At 38.0% G+C, this 20,080-nt stretch overlaps 1 protein-coding gene across 1 annotated transcript in view; it reads left to right on the top strand.

The window, feature by feature from the left end:
- The first annotated feature begins 2,014 nt into the window (after nt 1–2,014).
- The window catches only part of PI4KA (phosphatidylinositol 4-kinase, catalytic, alpha), a 62,520-nt gene continuing 44,454 nt past the window's right edge, over nt 2,015–20,080 (top strand). Inside the window, 17 exon segments of the mRNA XM_009330750.1 lie at nt 2,015–2,142; nt 3,394–3,487; nt 4,172–4,260; nt 4,790–4,862; nt 5,205–5,464; nt 6,150–6,216; nt 8,223–8,371; nt 8,980–9,045; nt 10,098–10,194; nt 10,592–10,783; nt 11,486–11,586; nt 12,326–12,455; nt 13,524–13,656; nt 14,333–14,428; nt 15,170–15,353; nt 16,100–16,203; nt 17,184–17,352. Of these exon segments, the coding sequence (XP_009329025.1) occupies nt 2,044–2,142; nt 3,394–3,487; nt 4,172–4,260; nt 4,790–4,862; nt 5,205–5,464; nt 6,150–6,216; nt 8,223–8,371; nt 8,980–9,045; nt 10,098–10,194; nt 10,592–10,783; nt 11,486–11,586; nt 12,326–12,455; nt 13,524–13,656; nt 14,333–14,428; nt 15,170–15,353; nt 16,100–16,203; nt 17,184–17,352 (2,103 nt within the window). The 5' untranslated portion in view covers nt 2,015–2,043.

The raw sequence follows: 20,080 nt of genomic DNA, 5'->3' as shown, positions 1-20,080 counted from the left end.
CGGCCCAGCAGCCACGGCCGGCGCTCTCGGAGCAGCCTCCCCGTGTCCTCGTGAGGAACGCGGGCCCTCGCAGCGGCTGCGCATCCCTGAAACTTGTGGAACACGGTCTTGTAGGTGTAATTAGTTTCAGCCTAATTAGGGCTGGTCACCCTGCTCCATGCATCTGGTTAAATCCAAGCGATGCCATCAGCTCAAGGCAAAATGTGCCCGGCTGGGATAAACCTCTACTGAATGCAAAACCTGGCGGGGGATCTCCCGCTGGACGGTTCCCCTCGTGGGTCTGCGCTGCTGGCACGGGGCAGCTGGCGTGGTCCGGTGCTGTGCTGCTGCGGGGAGGAGAGGTGGACAGCCTGGTGTTTCGGGAGCCGGCTTCTCTGAGCATGAAGTGATTGAACTGCTAAATTGCCTCGTGCAATAATGAAAGATGACTAAATTGTTGAAAAGCACAGCTCTGTGCTGATGAAAACTATAGTGCTTGTTCTTGGCCAGCTGTTGCAGGCTTCTTTTCTCAGTTCTTGTTCCGGAAATCTACCGTTGGTCTGACAGCCAACTGTGAATATTTTTTTTTTAAGCCTTGCTGTTGGTTCACTAGTATCCAGGGGTTTATTTTCTTTATTTTCCCCCCCCCCCCCCCCAGTTTGAGAGACTACAGTAGGAGTTAAATGATATTAATGGTTCATATCTAGCTAAAGTTATTCACTCATGTTATTGCAAATATTAACCTGATGTGGGACACATGCATCAGAAGTTATTTTCCAAAGTTCATATTTTCTCTGCTGTATTTTATGTTGAGCAAGAGAATTATTCGTGTTGTGTTAGAGGTCTTGTAATTATGAGGTCTGGCAGTTTAAGGACCAGAATCTTAAATTCCCACTGAGCATCCAGTAAATTCTTCTAATCCTCTAGGGAAATAGTTTCTTGGTTTAGAAATTGCAGGGTGGGTTGTTTAAAGTTATCTAAATAGGAAGTAACTTGACAGTCAAACATAGGTCATTCAAACATGGTATTTATTATGACACTCCTTTTTAGGTAGTATTTATTAACATCAAGGAGATTTATAAAAAGACAATACGCTTGTTGCATTTGCCCTTTCTTAACAGTTCCATAGGAAAACAAAGTATTTGGGAGATCTGATATATTCTTTAAATGTGTGTTTGCTGGGTATGGAGTGAAGTAATAGGTAAGTAGTGAGAAAATAATAGTTCTGGAAACTTAATCTGTTATGTTAAAAGGATTTGAGCAAAAGTCATACTCAGCTAGGTAACAGTTTACTGTTCAGTGCTGTATATGAAGAAGGCACTGGTGCGGCTGTAACCAAAACTCCATCCACCTGTTTTTTATTTACGGGAGTTGAGTAAATATGATGTATGTGCCTGCTGCATATTTCTTGCACATCCGAAATGCCCAATGAATTAGTGGAAGGAAGGCTTTGTTGTACCAGGAACGCAGGAATGAGCTCTGTAAATGTGATGCTCTGAAAAGTTTCAGAAATTCTCCCGAGATGTGAAAACAAACAAGCTTGATCAAGTGTTGAAGAAAACTTTTAAATCGACCCGCGTTATGGTAAAAATGTTTGACATCTACTTGAGATTTTTCTGTCTTTTTCTAGTTTCTGTCATTCATCACTCTGTCCTAGCCCTTAGATGCTTTCATTAAGATTGATGACTAAAGGAGGGTATTGTGGCCATCTGTCTTCCAGAAGATGGAAAGACTACTGTCCACCTCAAACGCAGGAGGTCTGAATGAGTCTTGAAAACCACAGCCTGTCAGCTCGTTTTTCTGCTGTGAAAAATATTTGCAATTGTATTAGCGCTCCCCAGGCCTGTTGCTCGGCGTGCTGTAGGGCATGGACGTGACGGCTAGCTCTGCTCCATGAAAGAGAAGCTGGGAGCTATTTGCATTGCTTTCCTCGGGTCTGCTGGTGGATTTTTGAAAGACAGTTTCAACACACGTACTGTTGTTCCCTTGGATTGTTTTGACACTTTCAGTCTCGTTCCACTGTTCTTTCCCTCCACTGTTTTTCAGGTACAAAAACTGCTCTGTATGTGTCCAGTGGATTTCCACGGGATTTTCCAGTTAGATGAACGTCGCAGAGATGCTGTTATTGCTTTAGGAATCTTTCTAATTGAATCTGACCTTCAGGTATTTTTCCCGCTTAGGCTATAACTCTATTTAACTTGAAAGATTTTGGATTAATTCAAGCGTAGTTTTTCAGTGAATGAAAAGTTGGTATTTACTATCCATAAAAACAAATAGGAAGATCAGGGATACCAGATGGATGTAGGCAGGAGAGCACAAGGAAACAAGGACAGTACTGATAAGACTGATAGACAGTAGTCATGGCACTGCCACAGCCGAACTGCTGTCGTGTTTTTTGGTCATCATAACTTAAGGAGAGGAAGGAAAGGCGTTTCAGGAGGATTTGCTCAAACCATATGTGTCATTGCATGTTCTTCCCCACATGCTTCTAAATGACAGGTATGTTCCACCATACTCCTGAATGTCAGGTTTGTAATGGGCCTTTTCATGCCTGGCACTAGCCAGGATAAAAAGACAAACAGTGCACATAGGCTGCATTGTATACGAACACCCCTTTTGTGTCTGTCAGCCTGTTTATGACAAGCTGGTTCTCTTCCCTTCGAACTCTGGGCGTGGTGGTGTTTCGTGCAGAGGAAAGGAAGCATATACCGAGTCCTAGGTCCGAAGTCATTAGACCTCACTTTAATTTGTTTAATGTTGCTAGGGTTTGCATCAGGCCTGAATTTCCTCCTATTTAGTATCTATTTACTATGATACAGCTTGCATGTATATTATTAATGTTGTCCTTTTTACATTTTTTGTAGTATGAAGCCTAAATAAGGCAGCTGTATTCATGTTTCATAGCATTTTTACGATGTTTTCAAAGCCAGCAGTTAGTATTAATTAATCCAACTCTATGAGGAAGGAAAGTGCTATCCTTTGATTTGCAGATTAGGAAGCTGAAGTGTTACACAGATGTGTTAAGTGACTTGGGTAAGGCCATGGGATGGATCACAGGTACTGAATTGGGACTGGCACTCTGAATTTCTAGCTGCCTTAAAATTATTTTGTGACCTTGCTGTAAACTAATAAATTGTTTGGGTGTAATTAACTGTTCTGGAGCTTTTTTCTCCAACTTTTACTGAGAATAAGCTGTTGCCTAGAATGAAAGGATTGGATTTATAGCACCGAATTGGTTTACTTTCATTTGTCTGTGTTGAAATCAATTTTGCAATATTCGAGAAGCCTGTGGAGTAATCATTAGAAGCGAGTTCTGTGTGTGGTTAATGTAGTCTTTCCATGTCTCTCAAATACCTTGAGATGATATGGTTCAGCTTTTCTTCTCCATTTTAAATAGAGTATTTTCCTCTTTAGCACAAAGATAATGTGGTTCCTTACCTCCTCCGACTTCTGAAGGGTCTTCCCAAAGTCCAATGGATAGAAGAAAGCAATGCACGGAAAGGCAGAGGTGATGTTTGGGTTTTTTGATCATTCTCATGGAATGCCAGCCAGGAAAGAGACATAACAAAGGTTATTCAGGACAGGGTACAAGGGCGGGTGATAGGTCCTGCTAGGCTCCTAGCTCCTGACTCAATAGCCTTTAACACTGATTTTCTTTAGAAGCAAAGAGGAAGTTGAATAGCTCTCAACTTTCTTGCTTGACTGCTTTGTGATATATTGAACTTTCCAAATCATTCTACGCTCAATATATTTTGTTACTAAATTGGGGAAGATGGTGTAGTAGTTAGAGCAGGAGAGTGGAACCCGAGATTTGTACGCTCTACTTTTGGCTTTGATGCCTAGTTGCTATTTAAACTGCTTCATTTCTTGCTCCCTTAATATCTCTTAAAATTAATATAAGAATATTTTTCCACACGGGGTATTATAAAATTTAATTCTTTTTTCAATTACTTGAAAGCCTGGAAAAGTTTTTAATTATTAAAATTATTCTTTTAACATTTCATGCTGAAATTATGATGGTTAGAGTGTACTTCTAAATTTGTATGTAATACTATATTCTTCTACAGCCTATCTCAGAACTGTACGACATGGGAATCACTTATGTCTTCTTGCTTTATGATTATTTGCTCTTTCTATGTTGATTCTCTCTAACAATGCTTAAGCGGCTTATTTTCTGTCCGTTATTTTGCAGGCTTGCTTCCAGTTGCGGAAAACTTCAGCTTCTGCTTGGTAACGTTGTTATCAGACGTTGCTTACAGGGATGCATCTCTCAGAGAGCAGGTAGAGTTTATTTTAAGTTTGTGATGATGTAGTACCCAATTCTCCAATGCTGCAGTACTGACAAATGTCTAGAGAAGAGTACACCACAGCTGCTTTCTTTTCTTGCAAAGGGATTGGTTGCTTTAACGTGTGTACTGTTGCATTATTTTGCTTGTGTTAATTAGCATTCAGGTACCTAGAAGATATTCATAGAAGATATTCACCTGCTGTTACTTCCAGGTGTCAAAGGGTGTCACTCGCTGGGCCCAGAGTTTTAGAATTCAGGTTTTGATACTGAAATTAGGACTGCTGCAATTTTGTTCTGCTAGTACATACCAGCGAACTGCAGACTTTACAAAAGAAGCTCTGTAAGCTGAGTGAGGGCAATATACTTTTTTTAGTCACGTAGCATTAAAAAAAAAATCTTGTTTACAGAGGTGCTTACGGTAATATTTGCAAGTTTCATTTGTGTTGTAGTGATCTAGTATAAGATGATAATATCTGTTTTACCAAAAGGTAATTTTTTTTATGTCTGTCTTGCTTACTTTAGATTTTGGATGCAATTCTACAAGTAATGCAGTTCCTGTTGGGAATGTGCCAGACCCCACAAATGCATGATAAAGGTACTACTAAAATAACTCTTTATATTGTTGCTATACTTGTAACTCCTGTCCTCTGAACTTCTTTTGTGTTTTCTGTATATCAGGATCACTCCTGAAAAGTGAGCAGCTTTTTCTTTCGACTTTTCTTAGCACATATTTATTCTATTTGTTGCTGACTGGTAAATATGGAAGCAAGAGAAGTGTATTAATTTGCGATGCCTTCATGGTTTTTCTTCTACTTGCACAAATAAGTCTTTGCAAAGCACATGAGGCTGAAACAGTTTAGTGAAGTGGTAGCAAAACCGTGAAGAGGAAGTTCTAAGTTACTGTTAATATGCTGTTATATGTGTTTTTCTTTTCCAGAATATTTATGCAAGTATGCAGTACCCTGCCTGATAGGAATTTCTCGAGCCTTTGGTCGCTACAGCAATTCAGAGGAGGCTCTTCTTTCAAAGCTTTTTCCAAAAATTCCCCCTCATTCCCTGAGAGTTCCAGAAGAGCTTGAAGGAATTCGCCGACGATCTTTTAATGATTTCAGATCAATTCTTCCCAGTTCTCTACTCACTGTTTGTCAAGAAGGAACACTAAAGAGAAAGGCTAGCAGCGTATCTAGCATCTCACAGGTTTGTATGACTTGCTCTGTGTTGGAGTCAGTGCTCAGATGATTTTGTGGTCTTGGTGGAGTTCAGACCGCATTGAGCCTGGATACGCACACAGTCTCTTAACACATTATTTGACCAGATACAGAGATCTTTACTTTGGTTCTGCAACTGAGTTTCAAAATAATTTTGCAGTTTCTGAGCTACAGAATTATCAGTGACAGTTAAACTAACAACTGTACTAATAAGTCTTCACATGGAACAATTGGCAAATCCTATTCCTTGTGTTATTCTCATGAAAAAGCATTGTAATGTCTATCTGCGAATTTGGGAAGCTGGCACTTAATGGCTAAAGTTTTCAGAAGCGCTGAGGATACGTGAGCTCTCACTGGTTTCACCAGGAGCTGTGGATGTTCGTTGTCTTAGGGGAAGAATGGATTCAGATGCCAGTTTTGAAACCACAGATTGTTACTAGCATAGTTTCATACAGTACAGGAGTCATCATTCTGATCTTTAGTCAAAAGCACTGAACTAGCTTTTTTTAACTTCCCATTTTTGGTTGGAATTGAGCTGTTAGGCCTGGCAATACATAGTTCCTGTTAGTTTTGCTTGAAGCTGTGTTTCATTATAAAGTGTATGAACCATTCTCTGGAAGATTTTTCAATGTTTTATAAATAGTTTTTAAATTATGGCTTTTGTGTGGTTTCAGGTTAGTCCTGAACGTGGAATTCCCCCTCCCAGCTCTCCTGGAGGATCTGCAATTCATTACTTTGAAGGTAAATTATTTTGCAAAGGAACAGTGTGTGATTTGGGGGTTTTGGTGCTATTTATAGAAAAATAAAAACCAAAATCATTTTGACCCCTTTCTCTGCCCTCTAGAATTCTTACAGTAGTTCTCTGGCACATGCCTGCTAGGATTCTGAAAAATTTTGGGGTATAAAGACAGTAGGAAGTTGTTATTAACACCAGTGGTTTCCAGGCTCAGTTGTTGGTGGCAGGCTTCTGAGAGACATGATTTCCTTACTGCTAGGCTGTGCCTAGTACTGAAGAGCTTAATTCAGCTAGGCCAAAAATATTTTGGGAGATTAGGCTGAGTAACTTTGAGATACACGTGTTAATATTGTGCCTCACTAGACAACTACATTGTTGGACTTAGGGTCTGGAATTTTGAGACCTTTGTGGCACGTTGTGTAAATCTAGAACAGCTGCTCCATTTGCAGTAAACGTGATATGGGTCATTGTGTAAGACCTCGTAATTTGCTGAAGTGAGAAATAATAAAGGAGACGCTGAAGTTGAGTGCTCACTAATGTATTAATTACTGTATCGTAAAAAGTAGAAACTTGAAAAATTTTCATTAATTAATACACAAACTCTTAACCACTGGGTTTTGGTAGAGCTCTAGCTCTGAGTTCTATGTCAAAGCAGGGCGTAAAAATAAACTTTTTCATGACTCAAGTGGAGGACTAGCTCTGCATCTTAGGTGTTTTGGTGTCTGTCTCTGGTTTTGTCTTTCCCTTCGAGGTTTTTAACACTTCGGGCATTCTCTGTTTCTGGGTCATTCTCCTCTCTTGAGCCCTGGCTTAAATTAATTTCTTCATGTTACTTTTCTTTTTCCTTCATGTTACTATTTGTAGAGGCATCTGTCTTCCTTAATCATATCATGGGATTGCAGGGTAATTAAAATATTATTCTTAAATTGCCAAGTAGGAAGAGACCTGTTTGTCTTCTGTCTACCTTGTTGAACCAACCTATACTTCTTCAATTTTATGGTCTTTGTGTTTTGCATTAAAAAAAAAAAAAAGGCTGCAAGTTAGGGAGAGACTATAGTAGTAGAACAAAAATAATCTTAATTAAAACTATAGGTGGATAGTGGACAACTTTGTAAAAATTTCAGAATCATTTTAATTGTGTCTCTAGCAGAGTTATGATTATTCTAATCAGGATTTTATTTTCAATGCTAACTTCTACCAGATATTTCAGATACAGGCAGCCCTTGTATTATTTCCAATGATATAGTTTGTGATAGTCTTACTTTCTGAAGAAGATAAGTAATGACCTTGTTTTTATTCTGGCCAAGGCTAACGGTTTAGAAAAAAGGACTGAAAACATTTTCGTTGTTGTTGTCGTCAATAAATAGTGTTGCTTGAAAGCCTATTAATCACAAGAACATTACTTTAGCACAGGCAGCTAAGTACTTTAAAAAGGCAGAGCTGTAATTTCTAAAGTGGAAACAGTGCCAAAAGCAGTATGCTTAGCAAGTTGTTTGCTTAACAGAGTACTTGAATCTGAAAAATAATTCAATTTCTCTTTGCCTTCAAACTGCAGTAGTGAATTGGTGCCTCTTCTAAAATGAAAGCTGTGCCACGTGTTCATTTGATCTAATACAGGGGAAAACCTTGCAAGATAGTTTTGACTTAACCTGTTTTTTGCACCTCTGTGCTTTTGAACAAAATGGTGTTTACAAATGTTTTCAAGTAAATGTACATCGGTAGTGTGGGAAGACTTCTTGTCAGCAGTGTCTCTGACATGGACACAAGTCATTGAAATGAATTCTTCCATTGTGATTGTAAACTTCTAATGAACAAACGTACTTTTTCATCATAGTTTTTTGTCTTGATTTACCAGTAGATTAGCTGAAATGTCCCTCTTGATAGCTTGCAAGTTAAAGACTGTACCGGTGTTGGAAATAACTCTTTAGTAGTGACCAAACATTACCATTAAACGAAGTTTATAGATCCTCTCTCTCCCCAAACTTTTATTTCTATTATCTTTTCTGATCAGGTTCATACCTTCCTGATGGGAGTGCACTGGATCCTGATTATTACTTCTCTACAATCAGCTCCAGCTTTTCAGTTTCTCCTCTCTTCAACGGCATTAACAATAAAGAGTTTAACATCCCCCTGGAAATGCTCCGTCAGCTGCTGAATATGGTATGTGATGGGTTCTTATGAAGGCTGCAGTGAGATTGCATTCTAGATATTTGTGCTGGAAATAGAAGCAGTTTACATTTAAGCTTTTAGAATTGCAAATAAAAAGACAGCGTTTGTCTCTCAAGCTTTGTGTAATCTTATTTTTATGGTATTTAACATCATGCTTCAATAGTATTCCTAAAAAGCTCTCCTATGAACCACGAAGAATTTGGAAAATCAAATGAGTTTATGTCAACTTCTTCCTGTTTGAGTCTTGCAGACCACTTGATCTGAGAACTTACATACTGCTAGTTGCTGAAATAGAAGATTTGTTTTTGCTGTGAGAATGAGACCCTTTTCTAGAAGGGTTTAGTTGCTGGGAATTCACGCAAGTACAGAAACTACTGGCCCTATCTGCTTCCTGCACCAGCTATTTTGGAACAGCGCACAGAGGCTCAAATATATTTATTCTTGTTGCAGCCAGAAATTCTTGTAGCCTTAATTTCATCTGACACTTTGCAGTCACGTGACTTGTGTTTTCTGTACATAGGCAAAATTGTATTGTTTTCCTAGCTAGAGTCATCAACGGGAAACATCCTTTCTTTGTTTTTTATTTTTTTCCTCCGTAGGTAAAACAGATCGTTGGGGATTCTCTGCTAAAGACCTTAGATGCAGTTGTAGCTGAAGTTGCAGAGGTATGTTTTTCAATTCCTTTTCCAATGACTTGAATACTTTATTTTTTTGTCTTAATAGTTAGTAATTGGAAAATTAGTCTTTTACCTATGTAAGGTATGCCTTCTCTTTGCAAAACGATACTAATTTCCTGTTTGAACTGTTCTTTCAGTGGTTTAAATGTAGCCTTGGACTGTGTAAAAATGGGGGAGTGAAGGCAGAATATTTTTCACTAACATAGAAGAAAATAATTATTCTCTTAAAAAATGAACCATTTTCTTACTTTAGCTCTGTTATCCTATTAAATTACAGCATTGGTTGCCCAAAACTGGTTTACTGTAGACTAAGGTCTTTATTTCATACTACAGTAACATTGTCTTTTTTCGTGTAGATAAAATGTGTTGGTTGTTTTCTTTTTCTGGCTTGGAAATCACTGCTGCTCTTGTAGGTGTCATTTCTACAAGTTTAATCGTGCTACAGTTTGTGGGCCTTTACTTTCAGAGGTGGCATGCTTGTTTCTGTAGGTGGCATGCTTGTTTCTAGGTCTGTGAGTCCTTGTTCTCCCCTTCCCTGGGTGCAGTTCTGTAACAGCCTCCACCACGTTTTATGGAGTTAGCCTCATCTCCTTGGGGGCGTAAAGCTGTGTTGAAAAGAGTATGTGTTCAATTGTGTAGGAAAATTACTTTGCTGTTCTCGCCAGCCTTCCTTCCAGTACTGCCGTATTTAAAGAGAAATAAACTGCTTCAGTTTCTCTTTTTGCTGTCTCAGTAAAATGATAGGTTTGAATACTCCTTTTTTTCTTTTTTTTTTCTTTTAACAACACTGTTGGAGAGAACGTGTATGTGCTCTTCAAACTGAGAGAGTGACTGAATCTTATTTAATGCACTGAAAGGCTGTACTTTTTCTTTTGGTAGAAGTGAGGGAAAGCTGTGAGGTTACTTCTGGTACCTGTTTTAAATGCTTGTTTACATTGTGGAGGAAAACAATTATGTGACTGGAACAAGAAGATTTATTTATCTATGCAATGGAAAATACTTAATTTTGAATCTAGCAGGTTGCTTCTTTTCTCTTTCAGACGGGTGCTAATACAGATCTTTATTATAAAACATTCAGTGACCCTCTTTATCTTGCTCAGTTTAAAATGCTGAGAGACACATTGTACTATATGAAAGGTATAGTATTTGTTTTTTTTTTTTAATTTATCCTTCATTATGTTTAGGATCCAAAGCGTTGTCTGCATTGTATTGGGTGCTTGAACACAGGGCTTTGCATTTCCTGGGAACTCCATGTATGCTGTAAAATTTGTATTTTGAAATGTTTCTATATAAAAAAGGTGCTATGGAAATAGAAAAAAAAAATATTTTGAGCACCACTAAAAGGATTAATAGATGGCATTTCAATTGTCTGCTTACTGGTGGACTTGGCTATGAAATCTATCTTTTAGGTAGGGGATAAACTTTATGAAAATCATTTCATTTCTAACATAACAATGGATTTTATATATGCTGCCATTCTGATACACTGACTCCCATCCTTCTAGTATAATGCTATTTCCTTTTATTTCTTTAGACCTTCCCAACTCATTTGTAAAGGAAATCCATGATTTTGTGCTAGAGCAATTCAACAGCAGTCAATCAGAACTTCAGAAAATCCTTCATGATGTGGATCGACTGCACAATGAACTGAGTCCTTTAAAACTGCGTTGTCAGGCTAATGCTGCCTGTGTGGATCTCATGGTGTGGGCTGTGAAGGATGAACAAGGTAAAAAATGCTCTTTGGTCTCTGGAATGTGTCTTTTTTTTTTTTTAAGTTGTAGAAATACTTACAAGGTCTCTCAGAGTAGATGATGCTCAGAGAAATATAAAATTTCAGTAGAATACTTTTTGCTATTAGAATACAAGAGTAAAACTTCCATCAAAAAGTTGTCAAATTAGTTGGCTGGGTAGTTAAACATCTCTTCATAGAAATGGAAACAGAAACATCCTATTGGCTTATCTGCAAGAGATGGTATTATTGCTCTTAGTGTCTTAAATGCTTCTCACTCATTCTTTTAAAGAAAATGATTTTTCTTCATTGCTAACAGGACCCGAAAGCTCCTTCTTACTTTTTCTCAATTTTTTTCTTGTTGTATAATTCTTACACATCCTCTGAATATGCAAATGATTTTTTCCTTTGGACCTTGCAATGCTTAATTTCTGTCAAATGTGAAGTACACTCAAAATCAACTTTAAGTACTGTTGTTTTTTCTATCATAGTGTTTGATAGAGCTCTTTGCAGATATTAAGTTTCCAAAGCTGTTTTCACAGAAGCAGCACTAAATCTCTTTGAGGAATTGTAGTACGAGGAGAGTGAAGCTGATAAATTTTCTGCATTGTTTTAGAAATTCCAGTAAGCATTGGGTTATGTGTGGCCTAATAACAAATCTGATAAACATAAATTTTTCTGTTGGATTTTTCATTTAAGGTGCAGAAAACCTGTGCATCAAGTTATCAGAGAAGCTGCAGTCGAAAACCTCAAGCAAAGTCATCATTGCTCACTTGCCACTGCTAATTTGCTGTTTGCAGGTCTGTCTTTACAGTATTTGACATTACTATATCAGTGAGTGAGAGTTTGGGGAGTCTTACAGGTTGCGAGAATAACACTTTCTATCTGCTATTTGTATTGCTTTCCATCAATGTGTTCTATGTTTGGATTTTAGAGGTCTGGTGTGGAAACTAGAACTGCAGTAGAGTAGTGCTTTCAAAATTTCCTTAGCTCAAATACTTCTTGAAGAATAATATTCATGAGGCGTTTTTAACCAGTATTTAATTTCTGAAATACTTAGCTTCGTAGTCTATTACATAAACAGTTAAAATGCTGGGACTGGCAGATCACTGAGTTTTAATACTAAGACTTGGTTATTCTAATTTTTATGTCTTCTTATTGGGCACTTATTCATAGTCTTACAAATGTGGTGTTTTCCACCACATAGTAAATAGTAAATTATCAGGATTCTCTAAATGTTGGAACTTGTCCAGTAACTTTATTTTTAGAGAGTGCGGTTCATTTCATGTTACTCCTGTGAAATCACCCAGGAAGAGAGCAGCAAGGCTTGACTGGCATGACGCGCTCTAGGATAACCTGAAAGAATTAGAAGCTTGAAATGTCTAAATCTTCCGCTAAAAATGGAATCCCTCAGAACTATACATGGTTTGTTTTGGTTTGGGCTTTTTTTATTGAGCTGAAGTTGCTAGCTAACAGTTGAAATAAAAATTGTGCTGTTATATTCTAAAGCTATGTTCCTTTTTCTTTTTCTTTTTTTAGGGTCTAGGTCGTTTGTGTGAGAGGTTCCCTGTTGTGGTTCATTCTGTCAATCCATCCTTGAGAGACTTTCTTGTGATACCTTCCCCCGTGCTTGTGAAACTTTACAAGTATCACAGTCAGTATCATACAGGTAAAGGAAAAAAGGCCATGTTCCAGAGGATGTGCTAGTGATTGTTTTCCAACTTATATGGCTTTTGGATATTTTCTGGTGATACAGCTGTAGGGGGAAATGGAGATGCATTTGTGATTTTTTTGGGGGGGTGGGGTGGGTGTGTGTGTGTTCTTTTTTTTGGAGGTGGAGAGGAGGAATGCAGATCAAATTCTGGTAGAAGTGCATCTAAGGGCAAGCAGTATATATAGAACTACATTTTATCCTAGCAGCAATATTGTGCCTCTTCCACTGAAACCAAGATAGTCTTATCTGAAGCACTTTTGTCCTGAGTGAAATCACTAACAACTGTAGTGTGATACTGCAGTATTGAAGGTTGTATTATTTGCGTCAGCCTCCTGCACTCAATTCAGAGCAGTTTGCTTAGAGCTTTGTCCGCATCGGCCTTCAAAAACCTCCAGCAACAGAGATTCTGCAACCTGAGCCAGTGCATAATTATCCTCGGGGTGGGGGGAAACACATATCCAGTTGGAACCTCCCTTGTTTCAAGTTATGTCTGCTGTGTCTCATTCTCCCACGAAGTCTGCTTCTGTCTTCTTGGTAACCTACTTTACACTTTGGAAGGCAGCTGTTAGGTCTGTAAAAAGCCGCCTCTTCCACGCTGAACAAGGCTGTGTTCTTCAGACTCCCCATACAGGTCCTGTGCTCCAGCCCCATGACCATATTGATGGCATTTGGCAGGTTTTTTGTTGTTGTTTTTAAACAATATTTTTTTTTTCTTTCCAAAAAGAAAATGTTCAATTTAAATCACTTGCTAATGCAAAAGCAGTATTGTAATGCTAAAGCAGAACAGGTAAAATGAGAACTGAAGGTGACTAAATTTAGGAATAATTGTTTAGGAATAGTTAAATGCAGTAATATCTTACATAGCTAGTGACAACACGTCCACTTCCAAAGTTCTTCAGCTCAACTCTCTGAGCTGTAAAGTAGGCTGTTTTGCAGTCACCAGATATTGCTCTGCGTGTGTTCTCTTCTCGGGGGAAAAAAGGTTTTTCAAATGGTGTTGATTTCCATACTCTGTGTTTTTAGTAGGTGGTAATGACATCAAGATTAGTGTAACCAACGAGCATTCAGAGTCCACTCTGAATGTAATGCCTGGCAAGAAAAGTCAACCATCCATGTATGAGCAACTGCGTGACATTGCCATAGACAACATCTGCAGGTAAGAGAGAGGCTTGCACCACGTTGGAACATGTGTTCTATTTCTCTAGCAGAAAAGTATTGTGACATTCAGAAGGTGCTGCTCTGTGCTGCTATAAAGGCTTTTTGCCTTTTTTAATCATGACTTCATTTTCCTTCAGACAGCTCTTGGTTCTGTTTATGTCCTAATTGTAAAATAATAATTCAGTCTCATTGTTTTGCTTCCTACATAGGTAATTCATGCTAGTCACCATTTTGATACTCAGTGGGGTTTTTGTTTTCTGCTTAGATTATCATGTTGAGTGAGCCTCCTATAACAGAAGGATTGTTGTGCACTCAAATGTGGGCAGTGTAATGATTATTCTTCCCTTCTAGATAGCTATGGAGAGCTGGAGCAAAGACAAGTAGTTGGTGACTAGAGACAAGGGATTAAAGTTTCTAAAGCAGTGGATTCTGAACTTACCTTGTTGCATATCCCCATCTTTATTGTTGCTGGAGAAAGCAGCAGTAGAAACTCCGCTCATTTTTTAAAATACATCTGCAGCGTTCCTAGGCAATCAGTTCTTATACTTCAGTATAAACTTTTTCCCCTTATACTTGGTGTGCATTTACAGTAGTAAAAAGTGAAAGGTTTAATTCATGCCTTTTTTTTTTTCCTCTGGCTGTTCTAGCAAGTTTTCTGTTCATTGTTGTTCCAGATGCTTGAAAGCTGGCTTGACTATAGATTCGGTGATTGTTGAGGCCTTTCTTGCCAGTTTATCTAACCGTCTGTACATCTCTCAAGAGAGTGATAAGTAAGTTGTTAGTCATCAAACCAATTTTTCCTTCACTCAATGAACCTGAAGCTTATTCTAAGATATAAGTACGGGCAGCAGCATTTTAGAATTAAGTGTCTCTGAGATAGTGAGCTTGTATGTGGGGTCAAGATCTTCCCATGCAAATCTTTGCAGAGCTGAGTCCTTGTTTTCATACTGAGAGGTACGGATTCATTTTTATCTGATTGAATCAGCAAATCTTTGGTGAGTATTAGCCAATTTTGAGTCCTAGATTGAGTGATTCTCTCGGCTGTATCCGTCAGGCTTCAGCTATCTTTTAAGGCTTGACACAGCTTGTCACTTGTGGCATTTGACTTCACTTTTAAGAGACTTGCCAACCATGAAACCTCCAAAGGGAGGTCCTATAGTAGCTGCTCTGACTGTCATGTCTTAATGTTTTGCAGATCACTTTTACCTCTTTTCACTGTTGTTTCTAGAACAGTTTGTTCATGGATTAGTGTGGGTTTCTTGGATAGTGTGTTTGTGGGGTTGTTTTTGGTTTTGTTTTTTATTTTGAAAACCAACTTCTGCAAGTATATCTCTAATGTTAATGTTGGGAGTAGATGGGAATATGGTGTGGCAACATTAAAGCTGTTAGTGATGTTTAAATTTAGTATATGAACTGTTTCTTATATGAAATATAACCATGCTTGGAGGTCTTGATAACTGTTGAAGTTACATGTATGGTTTTGAGGTTTTTTTTGTTTGTTTTTGTAACAGGGAAGCTCATTTGATTCCTGACCACACAATTCGTGCTCTAGGGCACATTGCAGTGGCACTGAGGGACACCCCAAAAATGATGGAACCCATCCTACAGATCTTACAGCAGAAGTTTTGCCAGCCACCTTCTCATCTTGATGTACTCATCATTGATCAGCTGGGCTGCTTGGTCATCACTGGAAATGTAAGGAAAGAACTGGCCAAGAGAGTCCCAGTTCGTGATCCCTTTCCTCTAGTTAAAAGGAAACGTATTTTAGAAACTGCATTTGCAGAAGTTTTTTAAGGTTTTTCTTTTCTTCACCACAGGTATGGGCTTGTACAATCCTCATGTCTCCATGACATCAGGAAACAAAAGCTAATTAATAATGTGTAAATTGCTGTCCCTGTAAAGAAGATTAGTCCCCATAGAAAATATTTAAAAAAAAAAAAAACAAAACAACCCAATGTTTAAAAAACTCAGTGTTTTCAAAAGTTACTAAGAAGTTTATAAACTTGGCCTATGTCCCAAATAGGTGCCCATTATCTTTTTTCATATCAGTAATTAACTTTCAAAGTCTTGTAGGTCCATACATTTGAAAGTATAGATTGCCTTCTTCAGTCATACAGGGATTAATTGACTTACCTTTTCTGAATGTAAGTTGTGCCTCTGAGTGGAGCAATTAATTGCCAGAACTCGGGAGCCTGAAAAAAAGTTTTCCATCAGGAAGGCAGAGTTAAAGAACTTAATAAATTTCATAAAATTTGAGCAATTAAAAACACTAATGAAAGCACTTCCACTGTGTGCTTAGTGGAAGCTGGAACTGTTGCTCAGGCTATGACTAGATACCTATCTGAAGAACTTTGTAATACTTAGTGTATTTTACAGGGTTGTTCTTTAGAGAGATTGTATTCAATAAGGTCTACTTAGTGATTTGTTTGGTTTTTTTACAGCAATATATTTACCAGGAGGTGTGGAATCTGTTTCAGCAAATCAGTGTTAAAGCAAGCTCAGTTGTTTACTCTGCCACAAAAGATTATAAGGATCATGGATACAGGTAACACAGCTGTGTCCCTTAAATGTGTGAATACTGTATTGAATATCCTTTATGCTACATCAGGGATTTTAACTTTTTCCTAGCATAAGTTTTAGAATGAGGTTATAAATAGTCCTGTTCTTTTTTCTTTTATGTTAAAAAGTAATATATTAGTTTAAAAATAGTAGCACTTCATAATGTAGGGATTCCTAAAACTGTTCTTCACTACAGGTGGTACTGATTTTTTTCTTTCTTCTCTGTAAGGAGTTAATGTTTGTAAATTATAATTGACACTGATGACTTACGTTATTTGTATCTAGAGTAATTAATCTCTTAGCGTAAAAAAGCTAAGGAAGTTCCATTGGGGTTTTTTTGTGTGTGTGTTTGTGTTTTTTTTTAAATGCGGTCCCAGTAGTTGTTAGTGATTAAATGAAAACCGTGAACAATTTAATTCTTAGTATGTAAGTATGCATTTTAGTTCCTATTATAATTGAAGATTATCACTGATTTTGTTGGTAGTTGGGGTAGGCTGGATATCTTTTAATGTAGTATGTGAGTAACTGAGAGCACTATTCCTGTCAATATGTTTTAACATACTGCCTGACCCAGTGCAATCTCAGCTTTAACAGTAACTGATACTAGTTCTGATTCTGCTCAAGAGCTTTCCCAATCCAGAAGCACAGCCCTCTGCTGCTTCTTGTCTGTAGCCGTATCAGCTACAGGGAAGTAATTTCCTTTTGGCTGTGACAGCATCAGAAATGAAATGTCCTCCAGAGGCAAAGTTTACAAATACTTTTTCACTTAAATACTGATGCATTTCAATTACCAGTAAAGTGATGTGCCACTATCCATAAAAACAAAAAATAATCCCTCCAAAAAAAACTCGGAGTGAAAAAATGTCAGCAGCCTTATTACAAGAGTTACTATCAGCATTATAAAGAAAGCACTGAAAATATAAAACTTTGTGGAATTGCTTGTTCATAACTGCTCTTTCTTCTCAGACACTGTTCCTTAGCAGTCATTAATGCCCTAGCTAACATTGCTGCTAACATTCAAGGAGAACATCTTGTGGATGAACTACTGATGAACTTGCTGGAACTGTTTGTTCAGCTTGGGCTAGAAGGAAAGAGAGCTAGTGAGAGAGCAAGTGAAAAAGGACCAGCACTGAAGGTAAGATATTCACTGTTTTTCAATTGTATGCAGCTGTGCATTTATATGGATGGCACTGCTAAACAGTCTTCTGTATGCTTTTTGAACCAAACCCACACCCTTAACACACAGAAAAAAATCACACTTCCTTAAACCTAAGAATGTGTTCTGATCATGGAATATGCGTGCAGGTCTATAATGCCTTTCAAACACCTAATGAATCTGTGTATAGTATCTGAGATAAAGCAGTAGTATACCTGTTGTTCTGCTGAGCCTGATTTTCTGTGAAGCTGAGTAAACTGTCTGGAGTGTTGAGCTGTTAGAGGCAGAGCTGCAAAGAGAAACACGGAATGCCGGCTACTGAACTCCTCTTACTAATTCTTAAAGTGTCTTTAGATGTGACAGAATTCTACTTCTAATTTTAGTAGTGTCATAGGATCATAGGAAAACTCAGGTTGGAGGGGACCTCAAGCGGTCATATAGTCCAACCTCCAGCTTGAAGTAGTCAGCCTATGTCATCCTGATTAATCCTGAATTGCTGTTATGCGTGGGTGCATCTTGATTTTTCCCAAGATCCAAGTTGATGCAGGCCTATCTGTCTAGGCTTATAATGGAAACAGTGCAGGGAAGTGAAAATTACAAATTTAATAAAAATCCCTGCTGATTTTTAGGGGTGCTTTATTTAGAGAGCAAGTTTATTCAGAAAGCTTGTCTAAGAAAGAGGAGACTTACCTCTTAGATTAATTTGTGTGGTGGGAATACTTTGCAGAAGAGTAAATTTGAGTGGTTTTGCTTTAAAATGGAGTTCTTTTTAAGTGCCATTTTCAGTTGTGATTTGTAAAGTTTAATACATACTGGCCTTTAAAAGTCTATGAGAAGGTCTGAAAGAGGAATGTCTTTAAATGCTAGCTAAACTTCTGCAGGGGCAGTTTATATACAGTTACTTTATTCACTCAGAATTCTCTGCTTTTTTTCTTACGTGAAGACTTTTTCACATCACATCATAGTAGCTTTTCTTCCCATTTCAGTAAAGTATCCAGAGTACTTGATGTGCCTATTCTATTGAAGAAGCAAACAAAAATCTCAGCTTTTCCCACTATACCTTCCTCTCATCTTTGCTCTGAAATACACTCGTAAATAAGCCGTTAACCTTGACTTTTGTTCTTGAGATAAATATTGCCGTTTGAAAAGCAAAATGTGGTTGCTTCCTACTCATAAAAATCAGAGCCTTCCTCCGGTTATGTTCCTCCCTAGTGTTCAAATGCTGTAACCTCTTGGCATTCATGCACTTCCTTAGGATAACTTGTAAAAACTCATGGTGTTTGATAGTGATTCTATATACCAAAAGTACACTTGTATGTTTTAATAATTCAAATGTGTTCATACTAGAAAGTTATGGTTTTCTCAGAGATGTGGTTTGAGAGCTGTTCCCCGCTTTTTAGGGCAGATAGGTAACACTTCCTTTTGAAATAAGCACATTTTCCTAGTACTAAGGGGAACAATGTGGGGTTTTTTCTTTCTAACCTCTTTTCTCCCCCTCCTGCGCATGCTACATTTTAATAGTACTAAGTTCTTTCTTTATCGTTTTAAGGGATGGGTGAACTCTTTTGGTAAATCCCTCTGAAATGAATCTGTTTGCTTTGAAGAAAAACTGCATTTAATCAGGGATGCCGACTCTTCTCTTAAAAGGGAACTAGGACATGTCTAGAATCTGCTTTTCATGAAGTCTATGGTGGATAATTTCGCTCCACGGTTTTCATAGATTCTTTTAACTGCAGATAAGCGAGCTGAAATGGTGAAAAACAGATTGTAAACATTGCTCTAAAATGACACTTCTAAATTAGGTTCCACCCTCCTCCTTTCAGGAATATTCTTCTGTTGTTTCCGTTTTGGAATCACTATGGGAGACAAACTGCTGCACTGACTTAAAGCCACCTGCAAACGGAAAAATGTGTGATTGATTTAACATGGATTTGAGCTAGGAGGCAGTGTTTCTTTATTATGAAGATACTGATAGCAGTTTTCACTAGGACACTCTTTACTCAGTGTAGAGTAAATGTTATGAAAGGTATTCTGAAGACTGGGTTACTTCATTTTCAAGAAGAGATAAAGTAGGTAAAACACTGCACATGCTGTACTCCCCCCAAAAAAAGCAATTTTTTTTCTTTGATAGCTTGCCTATGTCCTCTGCTTCTCAGCATACCTTTTTATGGACTTAAATTTGCTTGCTAACCATTAAAATGCTTCAGTGGCTTATTTGTTCTGTTTTAAACCAGATTTTTCAACCATGCAAAAGTGGCTTCTGTGAGGGGAAGAAAAATAACTGTTTGTTTTTTGGGTTGGGTTTTTTTGCTATTGCTGATAGTTAACATGAATGTCCCCTGACTATGCCCAGGGATGGAAGTCATTGCATCTTCTTCATCCTCAGTGCCATATATTATCATAAAGAGGCTGATACTCCATTTTTGTAACAAAAATGCTAGTAGAAAAGTGGGGTTTCTACAGTTCTATCTGTTGGTGTCATGTGCTGGGTTCTGGCTATCGCAGTTAGCCTGCACCTCTACTCTGACTCTGCAGTAGTTTGTCATGTGCAGTGGACTGTCCTGATGCTAGCAAAAAATATGTAGTGACTTTTTCCAGTTGTCCCTACCCCTTAGAGTGATGTGAGTGCTGTTCTTTTATTCCCTTCAAAAATATGTAAGGGTCCATCTTTTGTTTTGCTTTCTCTTGGACACTACAGGAAGGATAA

Source organism: Pygoscelis adeliae, unplaced genomic scaffold, assembly GCF_000699105.1.
Source record: "Pygoscelis adeliae isolate BGI_AS28 unplaced genomic scaffold, ASM69910v1 Scaffold358, whole genome shotgun sequence".
In the NCBI taxonomy this organism is placed as follows: Eukaryota; Metazoa; Chordata; class Aves; order Sphenisciformes; family Spheniscidae; genus Pygoscelis; species Pygoscelis adeliae.
Note: the sequence above shows the minus strand (reverse complement) of the source record. Positions and strands in the feature narration are given on the sequence as shown.